Source organism: Syngnathus leptorhynchus, chromosome 12, assembly GCF_054491065.1.
Source record: "Syngnathus leptorhynchus isolate UIUO chromosome 12, UIUO_Slep, whole genome shotgun sequence".
Lineage (NCBI taxonomy): Eukaryota > Metazoa > Chordata > Actinopteri > Syngnathiformes > Syngnathidae > Syngnathus > Syngnathus leptorhynchus.
In genome coordinates this window covers 1,259,620-1,285,854 of record NC_141206.1, presented here as the reverse complement: position 1 = coordinate 1,285,854, position 26,235 = coordinate 1,259,620, and the positions used below count along the sequence as shown (strand labels likewise).

Below are 26,235 nucleotides of genomic sequence, written 5' to 3'. Positions count from 1 at the left end.
GTTAGATTGGGTTGCTCAATAAACTTATGAAATGAAATTGAGATCGAACAAATGACTTGAATCTTACGATAATCAAGGGGCCGCTCAGCCGAACTCCTATGGATACATTACCCAGGTCCGTATTTAATGAACAGTATTGAGATCACAGTAATCTGTGGGAACCTTTCACGTGAATTGTTTTATTTAGAAGAGAACGTTTCCGGTATGCTGGTGTCTATCTGTGAATGCGGTACGTTAACGCTATTTGTTTTACGTCACTCTCGGTCAATGTTTATCACGTTGAGCATGTAGGTGGTGTGTGGTGTTGGTGCACTTATCAGCTCGCTCTTCGAATCCACCACAGAAATGATGCTTTCTTTTGCCTGGATCTCAGCTCTAGTCGTGGGGATGTTTTCTGCACATGTTTTGCAGACGCTTTTCTTCCCCTACTTTTGGAAAGATTTCTTCTTTCTTTTTAGTCTAATCCGGTTTGGTGTGAAACTGGAGATGTTCAGGCTGACTTCTAGAGTCTGTACAGTCCTGGACAGGTTCATTCAACAGGCGCATCGTATCCCCGACAAGCCTTTTATCATTTATGAAGGGAGCGTCCACACTTACAAGGACATTGAGGAGCGCAGCAACAGGCTGGCAAATGTTTTCCTCCAGAAACTCAAGGTGAACAAAGGCGACTGCGTTGCCATGCTCATGAACAACGAGCCCGACTTCGTCTGCGTTTGGTTCGGATTGGCAAAGGTTGGCTGTCCTGTTGCTTTTCTGAATACAAACATTAAATCGAGATCGTTGTTGCATTGCATCAACTGCTGTGGAGCCAAAGCCGTAATAGTTGGCGCAGGTAATTGTATCGTCTTTCATCAGTACACACAAAACTGAACATTTGTAGAGTTCAATAATATCAATAATGCAGGACAAAATGTTGAAATGCTGTATGTGTAGAAATTGTGAAATTTCAGGCGTCTTTAAACGAGGCAAAAACTATAAGAAAATATATCTTATGATGCCAGATTGACTTTCTTTTTGCTAAATTTCCCCATTAGGTCATTATAGTAGTTTAATTGTTAGGAGCGCGGCTCGGTGACGCACTGGGCAGCACGTCCGCCTCACAGTTAGGAGGGTGCGGGTTCGATTCCACCTCCCGCCCTCCCTGTTTGGAGTTTTCATGTTCTCCCCGGTTTCCTCCCACATCCCAAAAACATTCTTGGTAGGCCGATTGAGCACTCTAAATTTCCCCTAGGTGCGAGTGCGGATGGTTGTTTGTCTCTGTGTGCCCTGCGATTGGCTGGCAACCAGTTCAGGGTGTCCCCCGATTGCGGCTGGGATAGGCTCGAACTTGCCCGCGACCCCCGTGGGGACAAAGCGGTTCAGAAAACGGATGGATGGATCGTTAGGAGCACATCCATGCCGAGAAATAATGACTGTTATGGACCTAGTGCGCCCTCCGTTGGCCAACAAAAATACTTAAGTAGACGGGTTGTCTATCATGTTCAGGTGATTTGATTGATTGGTTGATTAATTCAATGTATTAATTAATTTTGAAAAAAAATACATCATCAACTTGGATTTTTCATAACATTCTATTCTTCAAAAACATTTGTGCTGATTAGAGGCATTTAAGGACGAACGTGAACATTTTGTCAACATTCCGACAGCAACTTTTCAACAATCAGCAACAATCCAAACTATTCATGATCATTTGATTTATTACCTAGGCCAGTTTGTCAGGTTAAGCGTGCAGGTCAATATCACGTAACAAATTGTGGGTAAAGCTTGGTTAGGAATGTTTTGAAAATCAAGAAAAAGTGAGATTTGGCATCAGCCAGGCGTTGATTAGGCCATTGTAGACGCTAAGTGTGTAGGTTTGTTCTACAAATAAATTGTAACAGTCAAGTCGGCTCTAATGCTGAAAATACACACAAAAATATATTTTTTTACATGTTTTGTTTATAGCTAAATAATTATATTAAAATAATATTTTTGTGTCCTAGTTTCGCTGGAAGAATTCTAGGTTCTTCAGTTAATAGAATTACCATGGTGAAACCATGTGACAGGAAAAGGTCATTGCTCAACTAAACAAGCATGATGTTGGTTAAGAATCCTCTCCCCTCAACCCCTTTCCAAAGGCAGGGCATTTGAATAGCAGGGATCATGCAGTTGACCGGGCCATGTGAGGTCTTCTCTATTGGAATGTTGTTTCAGTCTTTCAAATGCAAAGACTGATACGGAATATAAAGTAGTTTAAGTGATAGATTTTTTTTCTCTACTGTACTGTCAAACCTGTAAAGTTCAAATACTCAATTTCACTGTAACATGACATCACTAACGAAGTGAGGAGGGGCTCCTGGGTAGTGGCAGCGGCTGTGGAGATGCACTGTTTTTGCGTGCCGAGCCGAGTAGAATAGACCAGAGGAGAGTAGAGTGGAGCAGGGTAGATAGGGTCGGTGGAACCGAAGCTAAAGTAAGGATGGTAAAGCTCCCCTTTACCAGCATATTTGTTTGGTTTGATGCATTTCCTCGCAGTGTTAAGGAAAGGCAGGGGGAAGGCATCACTGCACACACGGTTATCTCTCGTTGGCCTTAGGCTGCAAAGTATGACCTGCATCAGGTTTTTGGGGTGTGATGTTGAGAACAGCCCGCTGAACTCAAACTGAAGTGTACTTGAGTCCTACAGCTGGAAAACAATCCAAAATAGTACACTACTATGAAGTTGAGTTCTGAAAAAAATACGTTCGAAAACTCACCAGTCTTGCTGAATTAATAAATATGTAGACCTTGTGTATCGCAACACATCAAGCATTTCCAGAGGAAAGGTCAGTTGGCATAACAGTGTACGCTGTCAATATGTTACAAGCCAGTGGGACGCCATCTCTGAAAAATAACCTCTGTCTTTAATGTGTGAGAACCCAACTGGGGTTATGTAATACATATATTCAACATTTTGGACTTAAAATGGCATTAAAGTTTTTTTTTCTTCCCAACGAAGAGGAAATGACTCCTCCAGCCAACTGTAGTATGGTATGCTTTGACCCAGTCTGGCTTGGAGTTTCCAATTTTGTCACTATATGTCTACATATCGATTGGAAGTTAACATTGCACCAAAATATCTCCAAAGAGATGTGAACAAACCATTACCAGTTATAAAAAACACTTGATTTCAGTTGTTGTTGCTGAGGGTGGTTTGGGGAAAAATGCTTTTTCACACATGGCCGGGCAGCTTCGTTTTTTTTTTTTTTTTTTTTTTAGTAAAATAAATAATCAATAAATTAACTTTAATGTTTGGATTTGTCTGATGGTCTTAGACATTGACATGGGGAAAATATATACAATCAGATAACTGCTTATGCCACTGGTAATTGTATCACCCTTATGATCTTCAAATAATGTTTTCAATAACACATGGCATTGTTGTCTTTGGTGTTTTGGTACTATTGCTTATGTTATTGCGCTACCAACTTACCACATATTCAAACAGATTCCAGGTGCAAAGCATTCAGAGGAGCCATGAATACTGATGATACTAATACTGATTAATGATTGGCATAATTTTAAACTGTAATGCTAATTCAAAACTGATCCAGGCTAAACCATTAAAAATATAATATTAGGTGGTAATATGTATAATTAAAAGTAAGTAATCCTACTAATATTTATGTCAAACATATATTAGGGCTGTCACTTGAATCGTTTTAGAATAAATTATTCTAATGATTATTCCATCTATTAGTAATAAGAGAATCAGATACAATTGTATTTGCATGAAAGTGAATTAAAAAAACATTTTCTGACGATTACTGTTTATTAACCATTTATTTTTGTTTATTTGATATTTTTCAGTGATTAAAAATACTTAAATAAAACTTAAGCAATGTCCCACAAAACAGATTGATGGTCATTGTTTTCCAAATTAAAAGCAGATGTTTGCAAATGTCTTATTTTGATTAAACACAAAAGATAAATCTGTCTGGCTTAATGAAGGACTTGAAACAGCAGAACATTTGAGCCTAAAATCAGAAGATTTGGACAATCTTTAATTGAAAAGATTCTCTAAACACTGACTATTAAAATACGAGGTGATTAATTTGATAATTGATTTGTAGTCAATTAATCGATTAATTTTGACACCTTTCAAATAAACCAAATTTTCTTTACCCTCACGCAGATATTTTATTGTAAGAGTCACTGATGCTGTAGCTGTTAACTTTAGTAGAGGAACAGAAAGTTTATGGAAGGCAATGGATGGGTTAAAATTTAAGTGTAGAAAGCCGAACAAATTAGTTTACAAACAAAATTTTTCTTTATTACTGGTAAGCATACTGCGCGAGTCCATGATCCCTCACAAAGTCCATACAGAACACTCAGTGGTGCTTTCTATCACACACTGAACATAATTTGATCCTGTTTTTCAAATTTAATGTAGCTTTATTTGGGGTTGTTAATTAGCCCTAACTATGGATATGAGAAATTCACCTATGTCCCCGATCGTTGGCTTTGCCCCCCTACCGTCCTTACAATTGATTTAGTTCTTGGGCTGGCATAGAGTAATTTCATTTTAATTAATTTTAAGAAGAAAATTACTTCAGTTCACAAATCAAATTAATTTGTAAGTCAAGGTTTAACTGTACTAATGGTTTAATAAATTGTGACATGGTTGTTTCCTTCTCTCAGATTTAGTAGAGTGTGTTCGTGGTATCATAAGCAACCTACTGGAGGACAACATTCAGGTGTGGACAATGAAGAGCCATTGTGGGGACACAAATGTGGAATCGGTGATGGATCACATAGATGCTGCCACTGACAAACCTGTACCAGCAAGTTTACGTGCCACCACCTCTCTGAAATCCCCTACCCTCTACATCTTCACCTCTGGAACTACTGGTGAGTATCTCCTGAAATGTTGTGAGATCAAAGAACAGAGGGGAAGGTCATTCATTCATTCATTCATTCATTCATTCATTCATTCATTCATTCATTCATTCCAGGGCTTCCGAAGGCAGCAGTAATCACTCACCTCCAAAGCTTGAAGGCAGCAGGAGGATTCTGGGCATTTGGTGTGACTGAAAAGGATGTGATATATATCCCTCTGCCGCTTTACCACAGTGCAGCTGCACTGCTTGGTATAGGAGGAACCATTGCTCTTGGTGAGTAGACCTGTCACAAAAATAGTCTTGATTTGACAATGGAAGGATGAATTCATATGTCATGGATTTGATAGCAAGCAAGTGCATTTCACATCAGCTGCAGCTGTAACAAAGCACTTTACATATAATTTAGTAAATTAAAACATATGCATTATCATACATAGAGGGTGGAACAGTGGTGCACATCCGCCTCACAGTTAGGAGGGTGCCGGTTCGATTCCACCTCCAACCCTCCCTGTGTGGAGTTTGCATGTTTGAGGCTAATTAAGCACTCCAAATTCCCCCTAAGTGTGAGGGTGAGTGCGGATGGTTGTTCGTCTCTGTGTGCCCTGCGATCAGCTGGCAAACGGTTCAGGGTGTCCCCCGCCTACTGCCCGATGACTGCTGGGATAGGCTCCAGCATAACCGTAACCCTTGTGGGGACAAGCGGTATAGACAATGGATGGATGGCTGAATGCACTATTTATACATACATAAAGGAGACACTAATAGAACAATAACAACAAATTTAGGTTGGGCCAAAAGCCCAAAAATAAAGAATAGTTACAATAGTTTAATCAAGAAAGGTTTACATCATGTTTCTTCAAAACCATTCCTTGTCGACATAAACAGTACCCTCTAGGGAGGGGAATCTTCACCATCAAAGCGATACGATACACATCTTGATGCACTGCCAACAATTCTATGCATTCACGATTCATGGAATTGCCAATGATAAGATGCGATACGATTCTCCCATCTCCTGCGATACGGTGCAATACAGTACGATTTAATTTAAAATGATGTGATCCAGTGCGATACGATACGATGCAACTGCATCTTACAGGTCGTATCGATTTTCCGATGTATATCAGTGAATCTTCCCAACCCTAGTACAGAGTGTATACTAGGGATGGGAATCTTCACCATCAAAGCGATACGATACACATCTCGATACAATGCCAACGATTCGATGCATTCTCCTGCGATACGGTGCGATACAGTACGATTTAATTTGAAAACAATGCGATCCAGTGCGATACGATACAATGCAACTACATCGTACAGGTTGTATCAATTTTCTGATGCATATCGGTGAATCTTCCCAACCCTAGTACCCTCTTCCAAGAAAAGTTCAATGTACTTATGGTAGAGGTCAATGTCCCAACTGATCTGATAAACATTGAACAGGTTGTTGCCCTCTCATTGTTAATCGATAAGAAATTTGGGCACAGGGTAGAAGCAGCCAGAGTCAGTCCAGGCAAAGGTGTTATGTTTAATATTTGGATTACTTCAATTCTGTGCTGTCACTGTTGACGAATGTAGTTGTTTAATTAAACAACACCTTACTCAATGTCAGAATTAGATGGGATTAATCGAAACTTTATAGAACGGTGCAGCAGCTAAAACCATCACCAAGCTGTCTTGACACAATACCACCTTACTTATTCAAAACTACTTTTGCAAAATGTGCGCTAATTGAGTTGCACCAAGTAATCAGTTGCTCACTTCAGTCAGCCAAGTTTCCTAAACTCCTGAAAGTAGCTGCAATTAGCAAAAGAGAATGCTGGTTGCTTTGATGTTAGCATCACTACAATCTCAGACTTCCCTTTCTTAAAAAAGATTGCAGAGAAAATGTTTGCAACTTTGCAAATGCTTTTTGAATTGTTAAAAGGCAAGGTGATGTAACACAGTGATAAAAAGGCCCCCTTTTTTTAAATATGTTGCAGGCATCAAATTCAAAATGAGCAAACAGTGAAGCTTTTCAGTTTCACATTTCATTCAATCTTGCTTTAGAAATGTATTATATTAAATTTGATTTGAAAAAGCTTTGTAAAACATTGTCTTTTGTTTTTATTTATGTTTTACACCCCACACACACAAACGCATGCGCACACAAACGCACATCCATTTACTGTCATTTTTTTCATAAAATAGACTGCACACATACCTTATTTTTTGGACTATAATTCGCTCCGGAGTATAAGTCACACCAGCCATAAAATGCACAATAAAGTGAAAAAAAACATATACAAGTTGCACCGGAGTATAAGTCGCACTTTTGGGGCAAATTTATTTGTCAAAATCCAACACCAAGAACAGACATGAACCAGCAACAACAGGCTAAACGATACGGTATGCTAACGTGACATATACACAAACGAAGAGCTGAGAATGGGCCTGAGTAACATTCAGAGTTGTTCAAATAAGTATTACATAAATAACACGTTTATCAAACCATCTGTGTCACTCCAATTCATTAAATCCATCGATCGTCCTTTATGTAAACAATGCCGCGTATGCGCAGCATATGCGCCGCGCTGCTGACGTCGGACTCGTAAGTTGCATTCCTAATTATTCCTCAGACCCATATAACGATATATAAAGTATATTTCAAATAACTATCATATAACAACAATAATATCAAACCATCTGAGTCACTCCTAATCATTAAATCTATCGATCAAATTCCTCATCCTTTATGTCAACAACGCCGCTTGCGCGGCGCACAGATCTAGTATATAACTCTATTGTAGCGTTAAGAAAGTACCAGGAAAGACGTGGGTTTGGTAAACGACTCTTTATTTAACAAAACAAGAGTTCAACGAGCCAACAACTACTGAACTATAACGATAAAACCATATACATGTTGCTACACAAAATAAAATATATCAAATAACTATAACATAAATACGTTTTTCAAACCTTGTGTCACTCCAAATCATTAAACCCTTCAAACGTGGGGCCCGTCGTCATCTTCGTCATCCCGTGATCAAATGCTTTGTCCTTATGTAAACAACCGCCGCGCTGCTGACGTCACTTGCAGTTCAAATTACAGTAATCCCTTGCTACATCGCGGTTCGTTTATCGCGGTTTCACTACATTGCAGATTTTTGAATTTTGACAATTTGTGAAAAAAATTCACATATAAGTCGCCCTCCCTCACACACACACAAACTATGGGGGAAAAAAAATGCGACTTATAGTCCGAAAATTACGGTACATCAATCCTGCAGTCACAGCCTTAATAGAAGCGGAAACAAAGTAAGAAGCAACATTTAGAATTGTGACAAATTAAGAAACCATTGCGTCATTGTGCTGTTCAGATATGATTTGATTGAATGAGCCATCCATTGTAGTATGGAAAATGGCCTTGGCTATCTGTGACCTTGAACACCCCATGCAACCCTGGTTTCTGACATTGCAATTTCAGATGCCGGTGGATAAAAAAAAATAGTTTTCCAAGCTGCAAGTATTTGGGGTCACATTGCTTGAACTCTGATACAGAGGCGGCCTACTGTATAACAACTTGATGTTTTTGTCATATTGAATTTAATTTTATTGATTCTTCACAGGTGCAACATGCATTATAAAAAAGAAGTTCTCAGTCTCACAGTTCTGGAATGACTGTCGAAAACATAATGCAACAGTTTTCCAGTATATTGGTGAACTGTGCAGATACCTCTGCAACCAGTCAAAGGTACCGGTGTGTATGTTATTTAACTGTGTGTGTTGTAGATTGGTATTGGCGATTTTAGGGGCATGTGCAGTTTTGGACTAGGTTGACACTGCAGGTCTTAATGCTCAATTTGTATTTTTTTGTGATTTTTTTTTTTTTTTTTTACCCAGTACATTACATACAGTATTAATTGTGACCAATGTCTGTCTGGTGTGTAAACCAAATGCGTCCCCAAAGAGGCTAAAGGTCATTTTGGGTGCTTGTATCCGGAATCTTGTTCTTTCTGTCATGACCCATAGCTAGTGACCATAAGAAAGGGCTGGAACGTAGATCAACTGGTAAATCAAGAGCTTTGCCTTTCAGCTCAGCTCCTTCTTCATCACAACAGACCAGTACAGAGTCCACATCACAGCAGACGCTGCACCGATCCGCCTGTCCATCTCATGCTCCATCCTGCCCTCGCTCATGAACGAGACCCGAAGATACTTGAACTCCTCCACTTGGGGCAGGACCTCATCACCAACCCGGAGAGAGCATTCCACCCTTTTCTGACTGAGGACCATGGTCTCAGATTTAGACAAGCTGATTTTCATCCCAACCACCTAGCACTCAGCTGCGAACCGCTCCAATGAGCCTTGATGACAGGGATGAGAATTTTCCGCAGATCTGCGGATTTTCGTGTTTTTTTTCAGTGAAAGTATCATTTTCGTAAATCGTGTAAATTCGTTGAGATCTTTTTTTTTATATATTTGGGGGGGTGGAGCGGGCAACATTAGCCTCGGCGACTTGCGACGGTATCTTTTGGCATATCTCAAGGCAAAATTAGTTAAGATGTGAGTACGGAAATCGGCTTGCCTCTGTAAACCTAACTCACTGGCAGAAGTGATCCAACATCCGCCTTATTTTTGGCAGCATTTTGGCGCTACTTTCGTCACATCATTTCCACTTTTTTTTCCAGGGTTTTCATACACTTGTAGATGAGTTATTTAGTTAGATAGATCTAGGGCCTACTCTGCAAAAGTTTTTGCCAGCATGGCGAAACCTTTGGAGAAAAAAGACGAGGATTGTGCCAGGGAAATAGACATGTTGAACGGGATCAAGAACTGCTTCAAATGGGCATGGCTTGAGAGCAACGTCATTGTACAACTCGGAACACAGTCCGCAACCACGTGACTGACGGAACATATCCGTAAAATAGATGTCCCGGGGAAGGTTTTGTGTATTCTCTGTCAAGATATGATCAGCTATGGAGGTCGCGGCGCTAGGAACATTAAGGAGCACATGTGGGTTTAGAACAGGGGTGTCAAACTCATTTTGGTCTGGGGGCCGCATACAGCTTAATCTGATCTCAAGGGGGCCTGACCAGTAAACTCATTGCAAAATTACATAGAAGTAACAATAAGTCCACTTTTTTCATTGTATTAGTGCAAAGGAGAAGAAGTAAATGATAAAATTGTTATATTAATTGAATTGTCCTTTTACTAAATATATTATGAACAACTTAAGAGTTTTTAAGAAAAGTATGTGGAATTTCAACAACACTTTTACTCAGTTTAACATTTATTTAAGTGCATTATGCATGAAAACTGATCACAGTGATTGTACAATGTTGCAAAACATTTAGTCACAGTTTTGTGGAACTTAAAAACACTGTCCTGCATGTTAAAATACATCAAACACATCAAAATTTAGAAATGATTAAAAATTTCATTTTCCACATCTGGGAAGCAATTCTGAACACATGAATTGACTCCACACACTTGAAATCTTAAGTGGCAGCTGTTTTAAACAGACATTTCATTAAGTAAATGTGTCCCCTTCCTTGTGAATGCATAAAATGTATACATATAAAAAATAACTCACATACATAACATATGGCATGCATAAGAAATAATATTTTACTCAAAAAAACTCTTCTGTTGTAAATCTGCTACTGACTAGCACTGACTTTCACAGCAATTACTACAGCAAACATCCACAGCTGTTTATTTTTATAGTGCAACGTTGAAAGCAGCATTCCATAGGATTTAGTCTTGCTCAGTATTTGCCCCTGAAACATGGCATCTTTTAGCCTGCACAAGTGCATCAATATCAGGCATCATGTCCTGAGTAGCAGCCAATTTCAGAATCTCATTTAAGTGCTTATGTGTGAGCTTTGAGCGCAGCTTCGTTTTATTAATGTTCATTACTGAGAAAACTTGCTCACAAAGGTAGGTAGTCCCAAACATGGACAACACTTTTGCAGCCAGTGCTGTCAATTTAGGATAGCCTGGTAGGAGATACTTGTAAAATGTGTCCAAGCCCACAGAGGCAAATTTGTCCTTCAATTCTACATCACACTGCAAATCAATGATTTCAAGTTGCATGTCAACGGGGACATTTGAAGCTCTGACCGTGAATGGTGAGCGAAAAACTGCAAATTCTGTCTGTAATTCTGTATATATATATATATATATATATATATATATATATATATATATATATATATATATATATATATATATATATATACACTTATATATACACTTTATATATCTATATATATATATATCTATATATATATATATATATATATATATATAAATAAATCATCACCGGCTACTTTTTAGTGTTTTTTCCACATTTGCCATTCTCATTCCTGTGATGATCACAGTTTGAAGAAACCAAGTCCATAAAAGTTATTCACCGAATCGATGACAAAGGGCACTTTTGGCAGAGTCCAACCCTCACCGGAAATGAATATGACTTACTGCAGACCAAACTCTGACATCGGTGATACAGGAACCAACCCGCCCTTATCAGTGGGTTTGGTACCCCGTTCTCCCGAAGCACCCTCTGCAGAACCTCCTGAGGGACACGGTCGAACGCCTTCTCTTAGTCCACAAAACACATGTGGACTAGTTGAGCGAACTCTCATGCACCCTTGAGGATCCTGCCAAGGGTATAGAGCTAATCACTCTTCCACGGCCAGGATGAAAACCACATTGTTCCGCCTGAAACCGAGAGTCGAACTCCCGACAGACTTTCCTCTCCAGCACCCCTGATTAGACCTTACCAGGGAGGCTGAGGAGTGTGATTCCTCTGTAGTTTGAACACACGCTCCTCTTTCTTAAAAAGGGCCTTCTTAAAAAAGGACCACCACCCGGGTCTGTCAATCCAGAGGCATGATCCCCAATGTCCAAACAATTTTGTACAGGTGTGTCAGCAAGGAGAGTCCCACAACATCCAGAGCCTTTAAGAAATCCGGGCGGATCTCATCGACCACCTTGCCCACCTCAGAGTCCCAAGGCTTTGCTTTCACAATGGAAGAAGTGTCGGTAGAATTGACGAGGTCTTTTGAGGAGGAGTTTCCCCACCGATTCACAACGTCCCGAGTCGACGTCAGCAGGTCCACTATACACAGTGTTAACAGTGCACTGCTTCTTCCTCCTGAGACGTCAGATGGTGGACCAGAATTTCCTCCAAGCCATTTGGAAGTGGAAGTGTCGGCTGCCTCCAAATTCCCACAGGCCCAAAAGGCTCAATCGGAGTTCTTCAGCTTACCGCCGCCACACTCCAATACTACCAGAGATGCTGGCTGTTGAGCTTTGCATTGACGGCAATGGCCAATTCCCTCTTTGGCCTGGAAAACACATTCATTATTTCCCAAAAATATTTGGAAATTTGAAAACACATCTCTTCAGTCCACCTCAGATGAGGTCCATCCCAGACCAGCGTTTCTGGGTGTAGTTGATGTGTGCTTTCTTTTTGCATAATAGAGTTTTACCTTGCATTTATAGATGTAGCAACAAACTACATTGCTTGTGCTGCTTGGGGAATCGATTTTCTAGACTGTGACGAAAACCCCAAATTCCTTGCTGGGAAATGTTTTTAAACTGTTGGACTATTTTCTCATGCAGTTCTTGACCCATCCTCTCTTGTGAACAACTAAGCCTTTTGCGGCTGCTTGTTTTATACCAATTCATGTTAAAAACAAGCTCCTTTTTTTTTTCTTAAGCCTTTTTTTTTGCCCTGTCCCAGCTTTTTCCCCCAAAATGAGACAATACTGTATTTGCATGATAGAAGTGAATTAAATTGAACAATAATTATCTTGTCTTTGCAATGTAATGAAGTTGAGTATAGAATATCTTACCACTGGAATCTCTTACCGTGTCTCATTTTATGTTTTGGGCTTTTTTGTTTTTTAGTGATTAAATCTTCAAAATCACGAATAGACTCAAGTGGAGTACCGTATTTTCCGGACTATAAATCAATCCGGAGCACGTCACACCAGCCATAAAATGCATAATAAAGATGAAAAAAAAACCATATATATATATAAGTCGCACCGGAGTACAAGTCGCATTTTTGGGGGAACTTTATTTAACAAAATCCAACACCAAAAACAGACATGAATAGGCAACAACAGGCTAAACGATACGGTATGCTAACGTTACATAAACACAAACAAAGGACTGAGAAACGTGCCTGACGTGACATCCATCCATCCATTTTCTATACCGCTTGTCCCCAGGGGGGTCGCGGGTGTGCTGGAGCCTATCCCAGCAGTCATCGGACAGTAGGGGGGGGACACCCTGGACCGGTTGCCAGCCAATCGCAGGGCACACAGAGATGAACAACCATCCACACTCGCATTCACACCTAGGGGCAATTTGGAGTGCTCAATCGGCCTTCCAAGCATGTTTTGGGGATGTGGGAGGAAACCGGATTGCCCAGAGAAAACTCACACGGACACGGGGAGAACATGCAAACGCCACGCAGGGAGGGTGGAGGTGGAATCGAACCTGCACCCTCCTAACCGTGAGGGAGACGAGCTCACCAGTGTCCCACTGAGCCGCCCCTGATGTAACATATTAACAGTTATTCAGATAACTATAACATAAATAACAAGTTTATCGAACCATCCGTGTCACTCCAAATCATTAAATCCATCGAAATACTTGTCCTCTGTGTCACTTATAAACAACTCCCCTGACTCCGGAAGTAGATGCTGCGCTGACATCCGACTCATCATCAGTTGCAGTTCCAATTATTCCACAGGCCTATATAACTATATATAAACTGTATATCAAATAACTATACCATAAATAACAAGTTTATCGAACAATCTGTGTAATTTAAAATCATTAAATCCATTGAAATCTCCTCTGTGTCACTTATAAACAACTCAGCTGACTCCAGAAGTATATGCGGTGCTGATGTCAGACTCATCGTCAGTTGCAGTTCCAATTATTCCGCAGGCCGAGAGCACCCTCATGCGGTTTGGTGTGAAAATAACATGTGAAGTGATAAGTAATGTGTTAATAAGCAAGTAATAATGTGTTAATATTTTTAATCAGTTCACATATCTGCGGCTTATAGTCCGGAAAATACGGTACTAACATACAGTAGATGTGCGTAAGTCAAGAGCATACTGCACTAACATACTCCACTAACACTTTCCGATGACAATGGTTGCAGTCCAAACAAATAACTATGGCTCTTCTCAGTTATGAACCAATTTAAAAGGACACACTCACACAAGAACCTCTGTCAGGCACTGTTGACGCCCAGGCACATGCCACACAACCAGGCCCCACTTCTAAAAGGTACATATTTCAGCAGTATACTGTTATAGTCTCAAAATATATCAGAGATTTTCACTTCAACTGGGTGGGCCTGGAATGTGTCCCCCAAGACGAATGATGGTTTATGGTTGAATATTGAATAAAAACTTGCATATGTACCTGACCCAAATAGGTCATTAATCCATTTTCAGTGTCAAGTGTCAGTATATATTTTCAAAGCACAAAGCCCAGCTCTTTTAGTTTCTCAATGAATGATTTATTTCTAAGGATTGAGGTTGTTTGGTCAAATTTTGTAACAATCAATTATTTTGTGGAGATTATGGAACATCGTCTATGACAGTTTTCTTGTCCAAAATCATTGAGTCGTGAATCACATTATGCTCTGCGAACCAAAGAAAAATATCTTTTGTTGCCTTTGTTTGCTCCGCCCACAGATATGCACGTACACGTCATTTCATGGCAGAGCTCCTTATTGATGCAAGACTGAAAGTCCTCTTTGTCCACAATTCTTCTGTTATTTTGTTGAGTGGGTGAAAGCTTGGCCATGGCACTGTGCTCATTTGTAGTCATCTGAATATCAGTAATTAGAAAAGCAACCATTTGCACACATGAATTACACTCATCAAAGGATATACTCATGCAGGGAGTGCTTATCACTGCATATGCAAACCTTGAATAATCGATTGGCAACTAATATGTGAAACAATCTTATTTTTTAATAGTATTTTTCTGCTATTTATAATATTGATTAAAATAATTAACTATCACTTTAAGACACTTGCACTCCCATTTTGGCTGTAAATTGAATTTATTGGTCAAAGTAGTTTCATGAGGAAACTGAGCTGGCAGCAATGGTGTATTAACACTTAAAGATTAATTTTATATTAATTCTTATGGAAAGAAATCGCTCCTACTTATGAACTTTTTGATCTATGAACCCGATCATGGAACAAATTAAGTTTGTCAGTAGAACTTTCACTGAACTTACAATTCTCAGAGGTTTTTGAGGAACTCTCTAAACTGGACACTACTAAGTCGGCGGGTTATGACAAGTTAGACCCAAGATTTTTAAAAATTGCTGCTCCCATTATTGCTGCCCCCATCTCACGGCTTTTTAATATGTCCCTGGAGTTGTCTGTGTTTCCTCCAGACTGGAAATCCGCATTGAAGAGGTTCTGGCTCTGACCCCAAATGTTATAGACCTATTTCCATCCTGCCCTGCTTGGCTACGGTCTTAGAAAAACTGGTCCACAAACAGCTCTGTCTTTTTTTGGTCTCAAAATAACATCCTGTCCGAACTGCAGTCTGGGTTTCGGCCTGGCTATGGATGCACGACAGCTACTTTGAAGGTCCTAGACGATATCATTACTTCCCTGGATTCCAAGTAGATTTGTGTTGCTGCCTTCATTGACCTGACTAAAGCCTTTGACTCCGTCATCCATTCCATCCTCCTGCAGAGGCTCTCTATTATTGCACGCATGTGATTGATTTGCCAGCTACCTAAATAATCGACTCCAGCAAATTAAATTGTAAAATATTCTTTCTGACCCTCTCACCATCTCCAAAGGGGTTCCTCAAGGCTCGATCCTAGGCCCATTGTTGTTCTCCATTTACATTAATGATGTAGTCAAGTATGTCGGCAGTTCAAAGATCCACCTTTTTGCTAATGATACTATCTTATACTCTGAAGGTCCTTCTCTCCATTCTGCAGCATCCAACTTAGCTTCACCTCCGTTGAACAATATTTCCATGATCTCCATCTCCTTCTTAACACTAAGAAAACCAAATGCATAATTTTTAACCGGTCTCGTGCTCCCAACAATACCCCTAAAATATTTTGTGCAGATGGCACTGAACTCGAGTTTGTAAACTGTTACAAATATCTTGATTTATGGTTGGACTCGTCCCTCATCTTCACTACCCACATAAAACACCTACAGTCAAAAGTCAAACCTCGTCTTAGCTTCCTCTATCGCAATAAGGCCTCCTTCACCCGTGCAGCTAGACACTCTGTTGTCAAAATGACCATCCTGCCCATTTTTGATTATGGCGTCACCCTGTTGCAACACACCTGATTCAAATGGTTAGATAACTAGCAAGGTATACAGAAGCTGGATAACAATCTTGATCATTTGAATCAGGTGTGTTGCAACAGGGTGACATAGAAAACATGCAGGACACCGGCCCTCGAGGACCGGAATTGCCCACCCCTGATCTATAGGATGGCATCCCACTCTACTCTCAAAAAGCTGGACCCTCTTCACCACTCTGCTATCCGCTTTGCCACAGGTGCGCACTTCTCCACTCACCACTGTGATTTGTATAAATTAATTGATTGGACATCACTCCATACCTGACGACTTCACCATTGGTTTCACCTCATTTACAAATCCATACTCAGGATGTCACCTCGCTATCTCTTCCCTCCTGCACCGTCATCATTGTTCTCACAATCTAAGGTCCAGTAATCTTATTAAATTCACCATACCCAAAGTACGTACAGTTTTCGGTCGAAACTCCTTCCATTTCTCTGCAGTTTATGACTGGAATACTATGCAAAATACCCTTCAATTTACTGTCATCACATCATTTACAGTTTTCAAACAAAAATTGCAACAAGTTTTAACCGACTCTTACAGCTGTTAGTTTAGATATGTTGTTATATTGTATAGTTTTATTGTTCTTGGTTGTTTTTTATTTTTGATTGTGTATTTATACAACCTTGTTTTATGTATTTATTTATTTTTTAGCACTCTATCCCCCATCCCCCTCAAAGTGCCATTGTTCTTTGGGTCAGGCCGCAGTTGTAAATAAGAACTTGTTTTAATTGTTTGCCTGAGTAAATAAAGGTTAAATAAATAAAAAAAAAAATAAATTGACCAACGACCGTCAAAAAGGTTTGACACCGACAAAATATCCTTTATCCATAAAATCACACGCATGCACACACAATTGACCACATTTTGTTGATCCGTTTTTTGGCCTTCGTCATTTGCCTGGGCGATCCTGCATCATTGTCAGTCGTCATAATTTATACTTTAATCATCTGTTCATTGTCAGCCCCCCCCCCCAAAAAAAGTCATCAGTCCTTAATCAAGTGACACCCATCATTTGAAATTGCATTTTGAAGCATTAGATGGCTCTAGCACAGGGATGTCCAAACGTTTTGCAAGGAGGGCCAGATTTAATAAAGTGAAGGGGCCCGGGGGCCAATAAATTTTTCGGACCTTTTTTAACTACAGAAATTTAATACAAATACACACTGTTATGAAACAAATTTCATTGTCCCAATTGTCTTTATTTTTTAATTGACAAAATAACCAAATATAAGCCACTCAGACAGATGTGAACAACTCTAAAAACACAAATTCTGCCTTTCATTCATATCTGAAGAGTAAGATAACATTGAACAAACTCTATGAAATACCTTAAATTTACAAGAGTTTAAAATTATTTTTGTCTCATGAACATTTTAAACAGGAGTTATAAGTAATGCAAAGTTGTCTGTTATTATTAAAACTTAAAACAAGTGAATTTTGCTCTTGTCATTTACAATATTTTTCAGAAAGTAATAGTTTGTGTCACGTCTACAGGTTCATAACATCAACAGTATTAACATGGCCACTTCGTAATATTTAATATTAAGTAATATTTACTTTTGATTTCCTTTTGACTCACATCCCCGCGTGATGAATCGCTGTTGTGATGCCAGTTCAGCTTGGAGCTGGCTCACTTTATCAGCGCGGTCACTCCCTGTTAGCTTGTCGTATGTGTTAGCATGTTTAGTCTGATGGTGGTCTTTAGGTTGAAATCCTTAAACAAGGCAACCGTCTCTTTACAAATTAGACAAACACAATTGCCTTGATTTTCAGTGAAGAAGTAACGTAATTCCCATTTCTCTTGAAAGCGACGGCCCTCAATGTCAGCTTTCCTTGTTTTCTTTGCAGTCACCATGGCAGAAATGAGCGGAGAGGGGTGGTGCTGCCACCTTATGGTAACAGAAGGAATTACAGTTTCAAGTTTCATGATTTTTTTTAAATTCAGTTTGACAGTGCAGGCGGGCCATAAATAATACATGATAAGACTGAAGCTGTGGGCCGTATGAAATCTGACCAGGGGCCGAATTTGGCCCGCGGGCCGGACTTTGGACATGGCTGCTCTAGCACATCTGTCTTTGGACATGAGCTTTGGAACTTGAGGGTGAAGGTTTGTCATTCAGCAGATCAAGCAGTTGTTGGACATCCTAATTACAGTTGAGGGGCTTGGGTAACTTGCACCCCATCAGTCTGATGTATTAGATGGGTGTGGTCTGGGTCTCTGTGTGGTGTGCAAAAGTATCCATGTACACCAGAGTGTATGTTCAATAACAATGCATTATACTTGAGATAACATAATCAGTATAATACATTTATACAAGTATAGTAGTTCTGTTTTTCAAACCTGGAGCAAGTTCCTGCGACCTCTACTTTTGAAATAATTCTGACATGCAAGACAACAAAACATTAGCATTTTCTCACTGTTGAAATGTAACTTTTACCACCCTCAGACAGAGATCGACAAGGTCCACTCGGTGCGGATGGGAGTCGGGAATGGGCTGCGTCAGGATGTCTGGCAGGAGTTCCATCGACGCTTTGGAAACATAAAAATGTGCGAGGTTTATGGCTCCACTGAGGGAAACCTGTGTTTCATGAATTACATGGGCAAGATTGGCAAAGTGGGGCGTTCCAACTTCATTTACAGGGTGAGATTGTGATATATTGTTGTGTATTTACCCCTAAAAAGTGTCCAAATGAACATGTATGGGTTGAATGGTAGCAATAATTAGTTTAGGAATTACCTAAAAACAGAAGTTTAAACCTCTATATTGATTTATTACACGTTTATGGCTATTTGATAGAAAACAATCCATCCATCCATTCATGCATTTTCTGTGCCACTTCTGTGCACGGGAGTTGCAGGTGTGCTGGGGCCTATCCCAGCAGCCATCATGTAGTAGACGGGGGACACCCTGAACCAGTTGCCAGCCAATCGGAGGGCACACAGAGACGAAAAACCATCCGCACTCACACCTAGGGGCAATTTGGAATGCTCAATCAGTCCATCATACATGTTTTGGGATGTGGGAGGAAACCGGAGTGCCTGGAGAAAACCCACTGTCAGGTCTAAGTATGATCAGACATTAAATCACACGCTGGAACAAAGAGGAGAAGACAACCAGGATAAGTTTACTCGCGAGGAGAACGATAGAGAAAGGAATCTCAGTTACAATCTCCATCAATTCTGAGTCCCTACTCCGCGTTCTCCTCTTTTTAATGTTTTGGTTGTCCTGGTTACAGAGGCGTTGCTACACTAAAGGGAGGGGAGATAGTGGCTGTAGCAACGCTGATTGGCTAAGGCATGCCGTGTGGTGTGATTTACCACTTAATTGTCGGCCCATGACCCCCGCACTGGATTTGCAGAGTCTGTTCTCTTCCCTCAACCAGTTGTCTTCTCCCTGGGTGGCCGACTCCTCCTTGACTGTGATCAGATAACTTGAAGCATGTTGAATGCCGCTTTACTGTGGAACAATGCGATGAAAACTGTGCTAAGTTTATCTTCTTGATAAACTAACACAACACACAATAATAATGAGTAACTAGTCCTACCTGAACATTTCAACACTTATTAAGTAAATGTGAGGTAACTGGTATACAGTTCCTTAAACAAACATTGAGTAAATATGGGATAACTTATATGCGACTACTTCAAACTGTATATAACATTTAACAAAGAAAAACAGTTCCGATCAACAACAATCTATGAATCAAAGCTACAGTTAACTAAAAGGAATGAAGTTCCTTTGAACTAAACAAACATCTGGCCTATGCAAAGAAGCTCTGCTCATTGTTAGTGAAGGCCTCTTACAGAAAATAAACACAAAGATAACATAAGGACAGCAAGGATATATAAGGCTGACGGGGATCAAAAGACATCCCTTGAACTAAATAGGAAGAATTTAGTTCAAAGGAAAGTCGTAAACTTGTAAAAGATGAGGCCTCAAGGTCTGGCAGGCCAAGGCTTCCCCGAGATTATTCCAACACCCACGTAGGCACGATGAGAACATGCAAACTCTACATGGGGAGGGCCGGAGGTGGAATCGAACCCTCACTCTTTGACTTGTGAGGCGAAGATGCTAACCAGTGCTCCATGGTGCCGCCTAAAGACAATGCAATACATCTTTATATATATTGCCCTTTCACAACAGCTTTTCCCTTAAAGCGCTTTACAAACACACATAATTATGGAAGTGGCGAGTGTGTCTTGCTGGTCTGCTATACATTTTAAAGACAGATATTAGTACTGGTAACTTCCTATCATTTGTTAACAATCCTGGATGTTTTAAGAGAAGAGAGACCAAAATGAGGACGAAGACACAGTGGGAACAGGAAGGTCACATACGCAATCACACAACACAGACTGTAATCTATACTCATTGTTTTCACATAGCAATTCCAGTCACCCAGATGGAAGTCAAGCCTGCAAATCGCTGCAACAATTGTTCATATTTAGCATTACGGTAACACGCCGCCAATGACCAACTTCAGAATAAAAGATGGCCCTCAGAGCATTGGCACCGTGTTACTGTAATACATGGTACAGCCAATTGTCAAGTCAAGTTTGTTTGTATAGCCCTAAATCACAAGCAGTCTCAAAGAGCTTCACATAGACAAACAATTGACAATTATTCTCAAAGCACTGTAACTTTGACTTTGACTTATTGTGTGTGTGAAAATACAGAAAGCATAGTGTTAACCTTGTTCGTAGTACTGAAAAGACCAAGCTAATGATATTTTCAAATATCAGAAGGAAGACGATAACCCAAATGTTTATACTTTTAGACATCATTCAAAGTTTTGGGGTCATTTAGGAATGTCCATATTTTAAAATAAAATCATTATTTTTTGTCAATTTCAATAAGATTAAACTAATCAAGAATACACGCTATACATGTGGTAAATGAGTATTTTAGCTGCAAACGTCTGGTTTTAAATGGAATATCTACATAGGTGTATAAAGGCCCATTTCCAGCAACCATCCCTCCAGGTTCATTGTGTTTGCTAATTGTGTTAGAAGGCATGATTAGAAAACCCTTGAAAACCCTCCTGCAATTATGTTAGTTTTCAGCAATTGTATCCAAACCCAGTCCTCGAGGGCTACTGTTTTGCATGTTTTAGAGGTCTCCCTCCTCCAACACACCTGATTCAAATGATCAGATGCACAGATATTGAGACTTGATTTGTGACTGAATTTCATTGTCTAATGAAATACAACTTTGTTGTGTAGCTCCTGCTCAAATATGATCTGGTTAAGTATAACATGATGAAAGATGAACCAATGAAAGATCAGTATGGTTTCTGTCAGCGAGTGAAAAAAGGTATGATTTTTTTTCCACTCACTGAAGTAGTTTTCATCTTCCGTAGTAATGATCTGAACTTTACTGCCATTTCTCAGGTGAGACAGGGCTTTTGCTATCTAAAGTAAGTGCCCTAACCCCTTTCTTTGGGTATGCTGGAAGCAAGCAGCTGACTGAAAAGAAGTTGATAAGGAACGTGTTTGTCAAGGGAGATGCCTACTTTAACACAGGTGACCTGATGGCTGAAGATAGTGAGGGTTTCATCTCTTTCAAAGACAGAGTTGGAGACACCTACAGGTACAATTGTATATGATTTTATTTAATCATCAAGTCAAAGGCAGGGTATGCAAGTGTCCAAATGTTTTTTCCACTTTGTTACAATCGGGTATTTGTATAGAATAGTGAGAATTAAAATCTTTTTGTTTTAGTAGCAGTGTTATTAACTTTGGCACATTTTGTTTTCCTGGATTCAGGTGGAAAGGTGAAAATATAGCAACAACAGAGGTGGCAGAAACCCTTGGGTCAGTTGATTTTATCCAAGAAGTCAATGTGTATGGCGTGGAAATACCAGGTATAGTATGTTTCTATATAGAGCAATTCTCTAAAATGTCTCAATGTCAGCTTCTTAAAAAGGTATTTACATAACCAAAAGGATGATGTTAAGCCCAGTCCAACAGAGATGTTTTCATTTTTTCATGCCCTGGTGCTGATATTTGCTGGAAAAAACACAGATTATGAAATAATATAAATTCCTTTTGCATTGGAAATTGTACGTTTATGCATATTTTTTGTTTTCCCAACCGGGGATTTGCTGATGGTGTAGAGGTACACTTGTCTTACCTGTCTTGTGTGCTGACACTGTGAGTTCGATTCCCACATATTACGGTGTGAATGTGTGTGTAACAAGCACACACGCACACACGCACACACGCACACACACACACACACACACACACACACAAAAACAAAAAATCCCAACTTCTTATACATAGGCAAACAGGGGGCTATCCCAACAGTCATTGACGATTAGGCAGGGTACACCCTCATCCACACTCACGCCTACAAACAATTTGGAGTGCTCAATCGGCCTATCACGCATGTCTTTGAAATGTGAGAGGGAAGCGGAGCCATTTATGCATATATGATCTTTATATGTATGTACCGTATTTTGCGGACTATAAGGCGCACCTGATTATAAGCTGCACCAGCTAAAATTAGGGAAAAACCATCTTGTTTTGTTCATATAAAAGCCGCACCGGACTATAAGACGCAGGCCTTTTAATGTTTAATTATCATTTGTGAGAGAATATACACAAAGAGGATTGTCGGGAAAGAGATGGTTCTTTGGGGAGGCATACTTTTTATTAACATAACGTTTATTGACAGAGATGGAGTTCTGCAAATATACAAACATACTGTATATAAATCTTAGCGCTGACACTACACGAGCAACACACAACTAATAATAAATCAAATGGGACCACTTACAAGGCGGGTCGGTGGGGCAGTGAGTAGCACGTCCGCCTCACAGTTAGGAGGGTGCGGGTTGGATTCCACCTCCGGTCCTCCCTGTGTGGAGTTTGCATGTTCTCCCCGTGTTCGCGTGGACAGAGAGAGAGAGAGAGAGAGAGAGAGAGAGAGAGAGAGAGAGAGAGAGAGAGAGAGAGAGAGAGAGAGAGAGAGAGAGAGAGAGAGAGAGAGAGAGAGAGAGAGAGAGAGAGAGAGAGAGAGAGAGAGAGAGAGAGAGAGAGAGAGAGAGAGAGAGAGAGAGAGAGAGAGAGAGAGAGAGAGAGAGAGAGAGAGAGAGAGAGAGAGAGAGAGAGAGAGAGATGCTATAACATGCCAGTAAGTTATTATGAAAAAATATTTACTTGATCATTAACACATTTCTTACTTACTAGTATTGTTGATCACTTCACATAATATTTTCACTTTAAACCCCTTGAGGGCGCACTATGGCAGTGTAATAATTCGAGCCTCACTGACAATGAGTTCCATTCACTGACTTCCGGAGTCAAGAAATTTTATGATTTGGATTGACACAGATGATTCGATAAACTTTTTATTCATTTTATAGTTATTTGATATATACACTGCTCCAAAAAATTAATGGAACACTTTGAAAACACATCAGATTTCAATGGTGAAAAAAAAAAGTTGGATATCTATACTGATATGGACAGTTTAATGTCTCAGGAACAAAAGGATGCCACATCTTTTGATGGAAATAAAAGTTTTCAGCCTACAGAGGGCTCAGTATATAAATACCCCAAAAATCAAAGTGAAAAAATGATGTGGCAGGCTCGTCCATTTTGCCTAAATTCAATTTCTGCAATTCAAAACTCTTTTTTCAATATCTTGTGTAGCCCCCACATGCTTGTATGCATGCTTGACAACGTCGCGGCATGCTCCTAACGACGGATGGTGTCTTGTGGGATGTCCTCCCAGATCTGTCTTAGGGCATCAGTGAGCTCCTGCAAAGTCTAACGAGCAACCTGGCGGCGTCTGATGGACCGAAACATTATGTCCCAAAGGTGTTCTATCGGGTTTAGATCAGGTGATCATGAGGGCCATTCAATTGTGTCAATTCCTTCATCCTCCAGATACTGTCTGCATACCCTTGCCACATGAGGCCGGGAATGTCGTGGATCAGGAGGAACCCAGGACCTACTGCACCAGCGTAGGGTCTGACCATGGGTGCAAGGATTTCATCCCGATACCTAATGGCAGTCAGACTGCCGTTCTCTAGCCTGTAGAGGTCTGTTCGTCCCTCCATGGAAATGCCTCCCCAGACCATCACTGACCCACCACCGAACCGGTCATGCTGAATGTTTCTGGCAGCATAGCGCTCTCCTTGGCTTCTCCAGACCCTTTCAAGTCTCTCACAGGTGCTCAGGGTAAACCTGCTCTCATATGTGAAAAGCACAGGGCGCCAGTGGCGGACTTGCCAATTCTGGTGTTCTATGGCAAATGCCAATCGAGCTCCTGAGGAGTGAGCATAGGGCACACTACAGGACGTCGTGCCCTGAGGCCACCCTCGTGAAGTCTGATTCTGTCTGTTTGGGCAAAAACATTCACACCAGTAGTCTGCTGAAGGTCATTCTGTAGGGCTCGGGCAGTGCTCAACCTGTTCCTCCTTGCACAAAGCAGCGGATATCGGTCCTGCTGATGGGATGAGGACCGTCTACGGCCCTGTGCAGCTCTCCTAGAGTAACTGCCTGTCTCCTGGAATCTCCTCCATGCTCTGGAGATTCTACTGGGAGACACATCAAATCTTCTTGCAACAGCACGCATGAATGTGTCATCCTGGAGGAGTTGGACAATCTGCGCAACTTCAGGAGGGTTAAGAAATCGCCTCATGCTTCCAGTCGTGATAATGACTCTTGCTAAAGCCAACACTTGTGGAAAAACAGTTAAAAAAGATCAAGAGGGAGGAGCTTGAAATGGCCTCCACCTGCAAAACCAGTCCTGTTTTGGGGACCATCTCGTTGTTGCCCCTCTAGTGTATCTGTTGTTAATTCCATCAACACCAATGCAGCTGAAAGTGATTAACAACCCCCTCTGCCACGTGCCTGACCAGAACCTTATCAGAAAAGTGTAATGGAATTCATGCCATACCCTGATAAAAAACTGTTCCTTTAATTTTTTTGAGCAGTATAGTTTATTTAGAGTGGCAACGTCTATGTTGTTAGACTTCAGTAGTTCCGATTGTCGAGCAAGGCCGTGAAGGCAGACAGGAAGAGCGATCCAGGGCGCTTGCTTATAGCACTGTGTTGGCTCATATGTTGAGCTCTTGTTTTGGGAAATAAAGAGCCGGTTACCAAACCCACGTCTTGCCTGGTACTTTGGTAACGCTACAATACAGTTATATACGTAGATCTGTGGAATAATTGGAGCCGCAACTGACGACGAGGCTGTCGACGAGGCTGACGACGAGCCTGACGACGAGGCTGACGATGAGGCTGACGACGAGGCTGACGACGAGGCTGACGACGAGGCTGACGACGAGGCTGACGTCAGCAGTGCACGTATTTCCGGAGTCAACAGCTGTTGTTTTTTTTTTTTTTTTAAGTGACACAGCAGATAAAGATTCCGATGGATTTAATGATTTGGAGTGACATGGATGGTTCGTTAAAATTGTTTTTTATGTTACATTTATTTGATATTATTATTATTATTATTATTTGATCGGAGTCAACAGCTGTTTTTTTGTTGGTGTTTTTTAAGTGACACAAGATGAAGATTCCGATGGATTTAATGATTTGGAGTGACACGGATGGTTCAATAAAATAGTTGTTGATATTATTGTTATTTTATATATAGTTTATATATTGTTATATGGGCCTGTGGAATAATTTGAACTGCAACTTACGACGAGTCCGCCGCACACGCGCCGTTGTTTACATAAAGGACGAAAAATTCGATCGATGGATTGAATGATTTGGAGTGACACAGATGGTTTGATAAAATTGTTGTTTATATTTTAGATTACCCCTCCGTGAGATGTCACTTTATCGTGGTGGAGGGGTTTGCGTGCCCTTATGATCCTAGGAGCCATGTTGTCTGGGGCTTCATGCCCCTGGTAGGGTCACCCATGGCAAAAGGGTCCTAGGTGAGGGGCCAGACAAAGCACGGCTCAGAAGACCCCTTATGATGAAAAAGATATATGGATTTCGTTTTCCCTCGCCCGGACGCGGGTCACCG

At 40.5% G+C, this 26,235-nt stretch overlaps 1 protein-coding gene across 2 annotated transcripts in view; it reads left to right on the top strand.

Moving 5' to 3' along the window:
- The first annotated feature begins 279 nt into the window (after positions 1 to 279).
- The window catches only part of slc27a6 (solute carrier family 27 member 6), a 41,288-nt gene continuing 15,332 nt past the window's right edge, over positions 280 to 26,235 (top strand). For both annotated transcript variants that reach the window (XR_015067820.1, XM_085927029.1), the window contains exons 1-8: positions 280 to 832; positions 4,660 to 4,869; positions 4,974 to 5,132; positions 8,468 to 8,592; positions 18,685 to 18,879; positions 21,462 to 21,552; positions 21,630 to 21,828; positions 22,005 to 22,102. Coding sequence is in view for 1 of the 2 variants with exons in the window: in XM_085927029.1 (XP_085783155.1) it covers positions 346 to 832; positions 4,660 to 4,869; positions 4,974 to 5,132; positions 8,468 to 8,592; positions 18,685 to 18,879; positions 21,462 to 21,552; positions 21,630 to 21,828; positions 22,005 to 22,102 (1,564 nt within the window). In the remaining variant the exon portion in view is untranslated. The remainder of the gene's footprint in view (positions 833 to 4,659; positions 4,870 to 4,973; positions 5,133 to 8,467; positions 8,593 to 18,684; positions 18,880 to 21,461; positions 21,553 to 21,629; positions 21,829 to 22,004; positions 22,103 to 26,235) is intronic.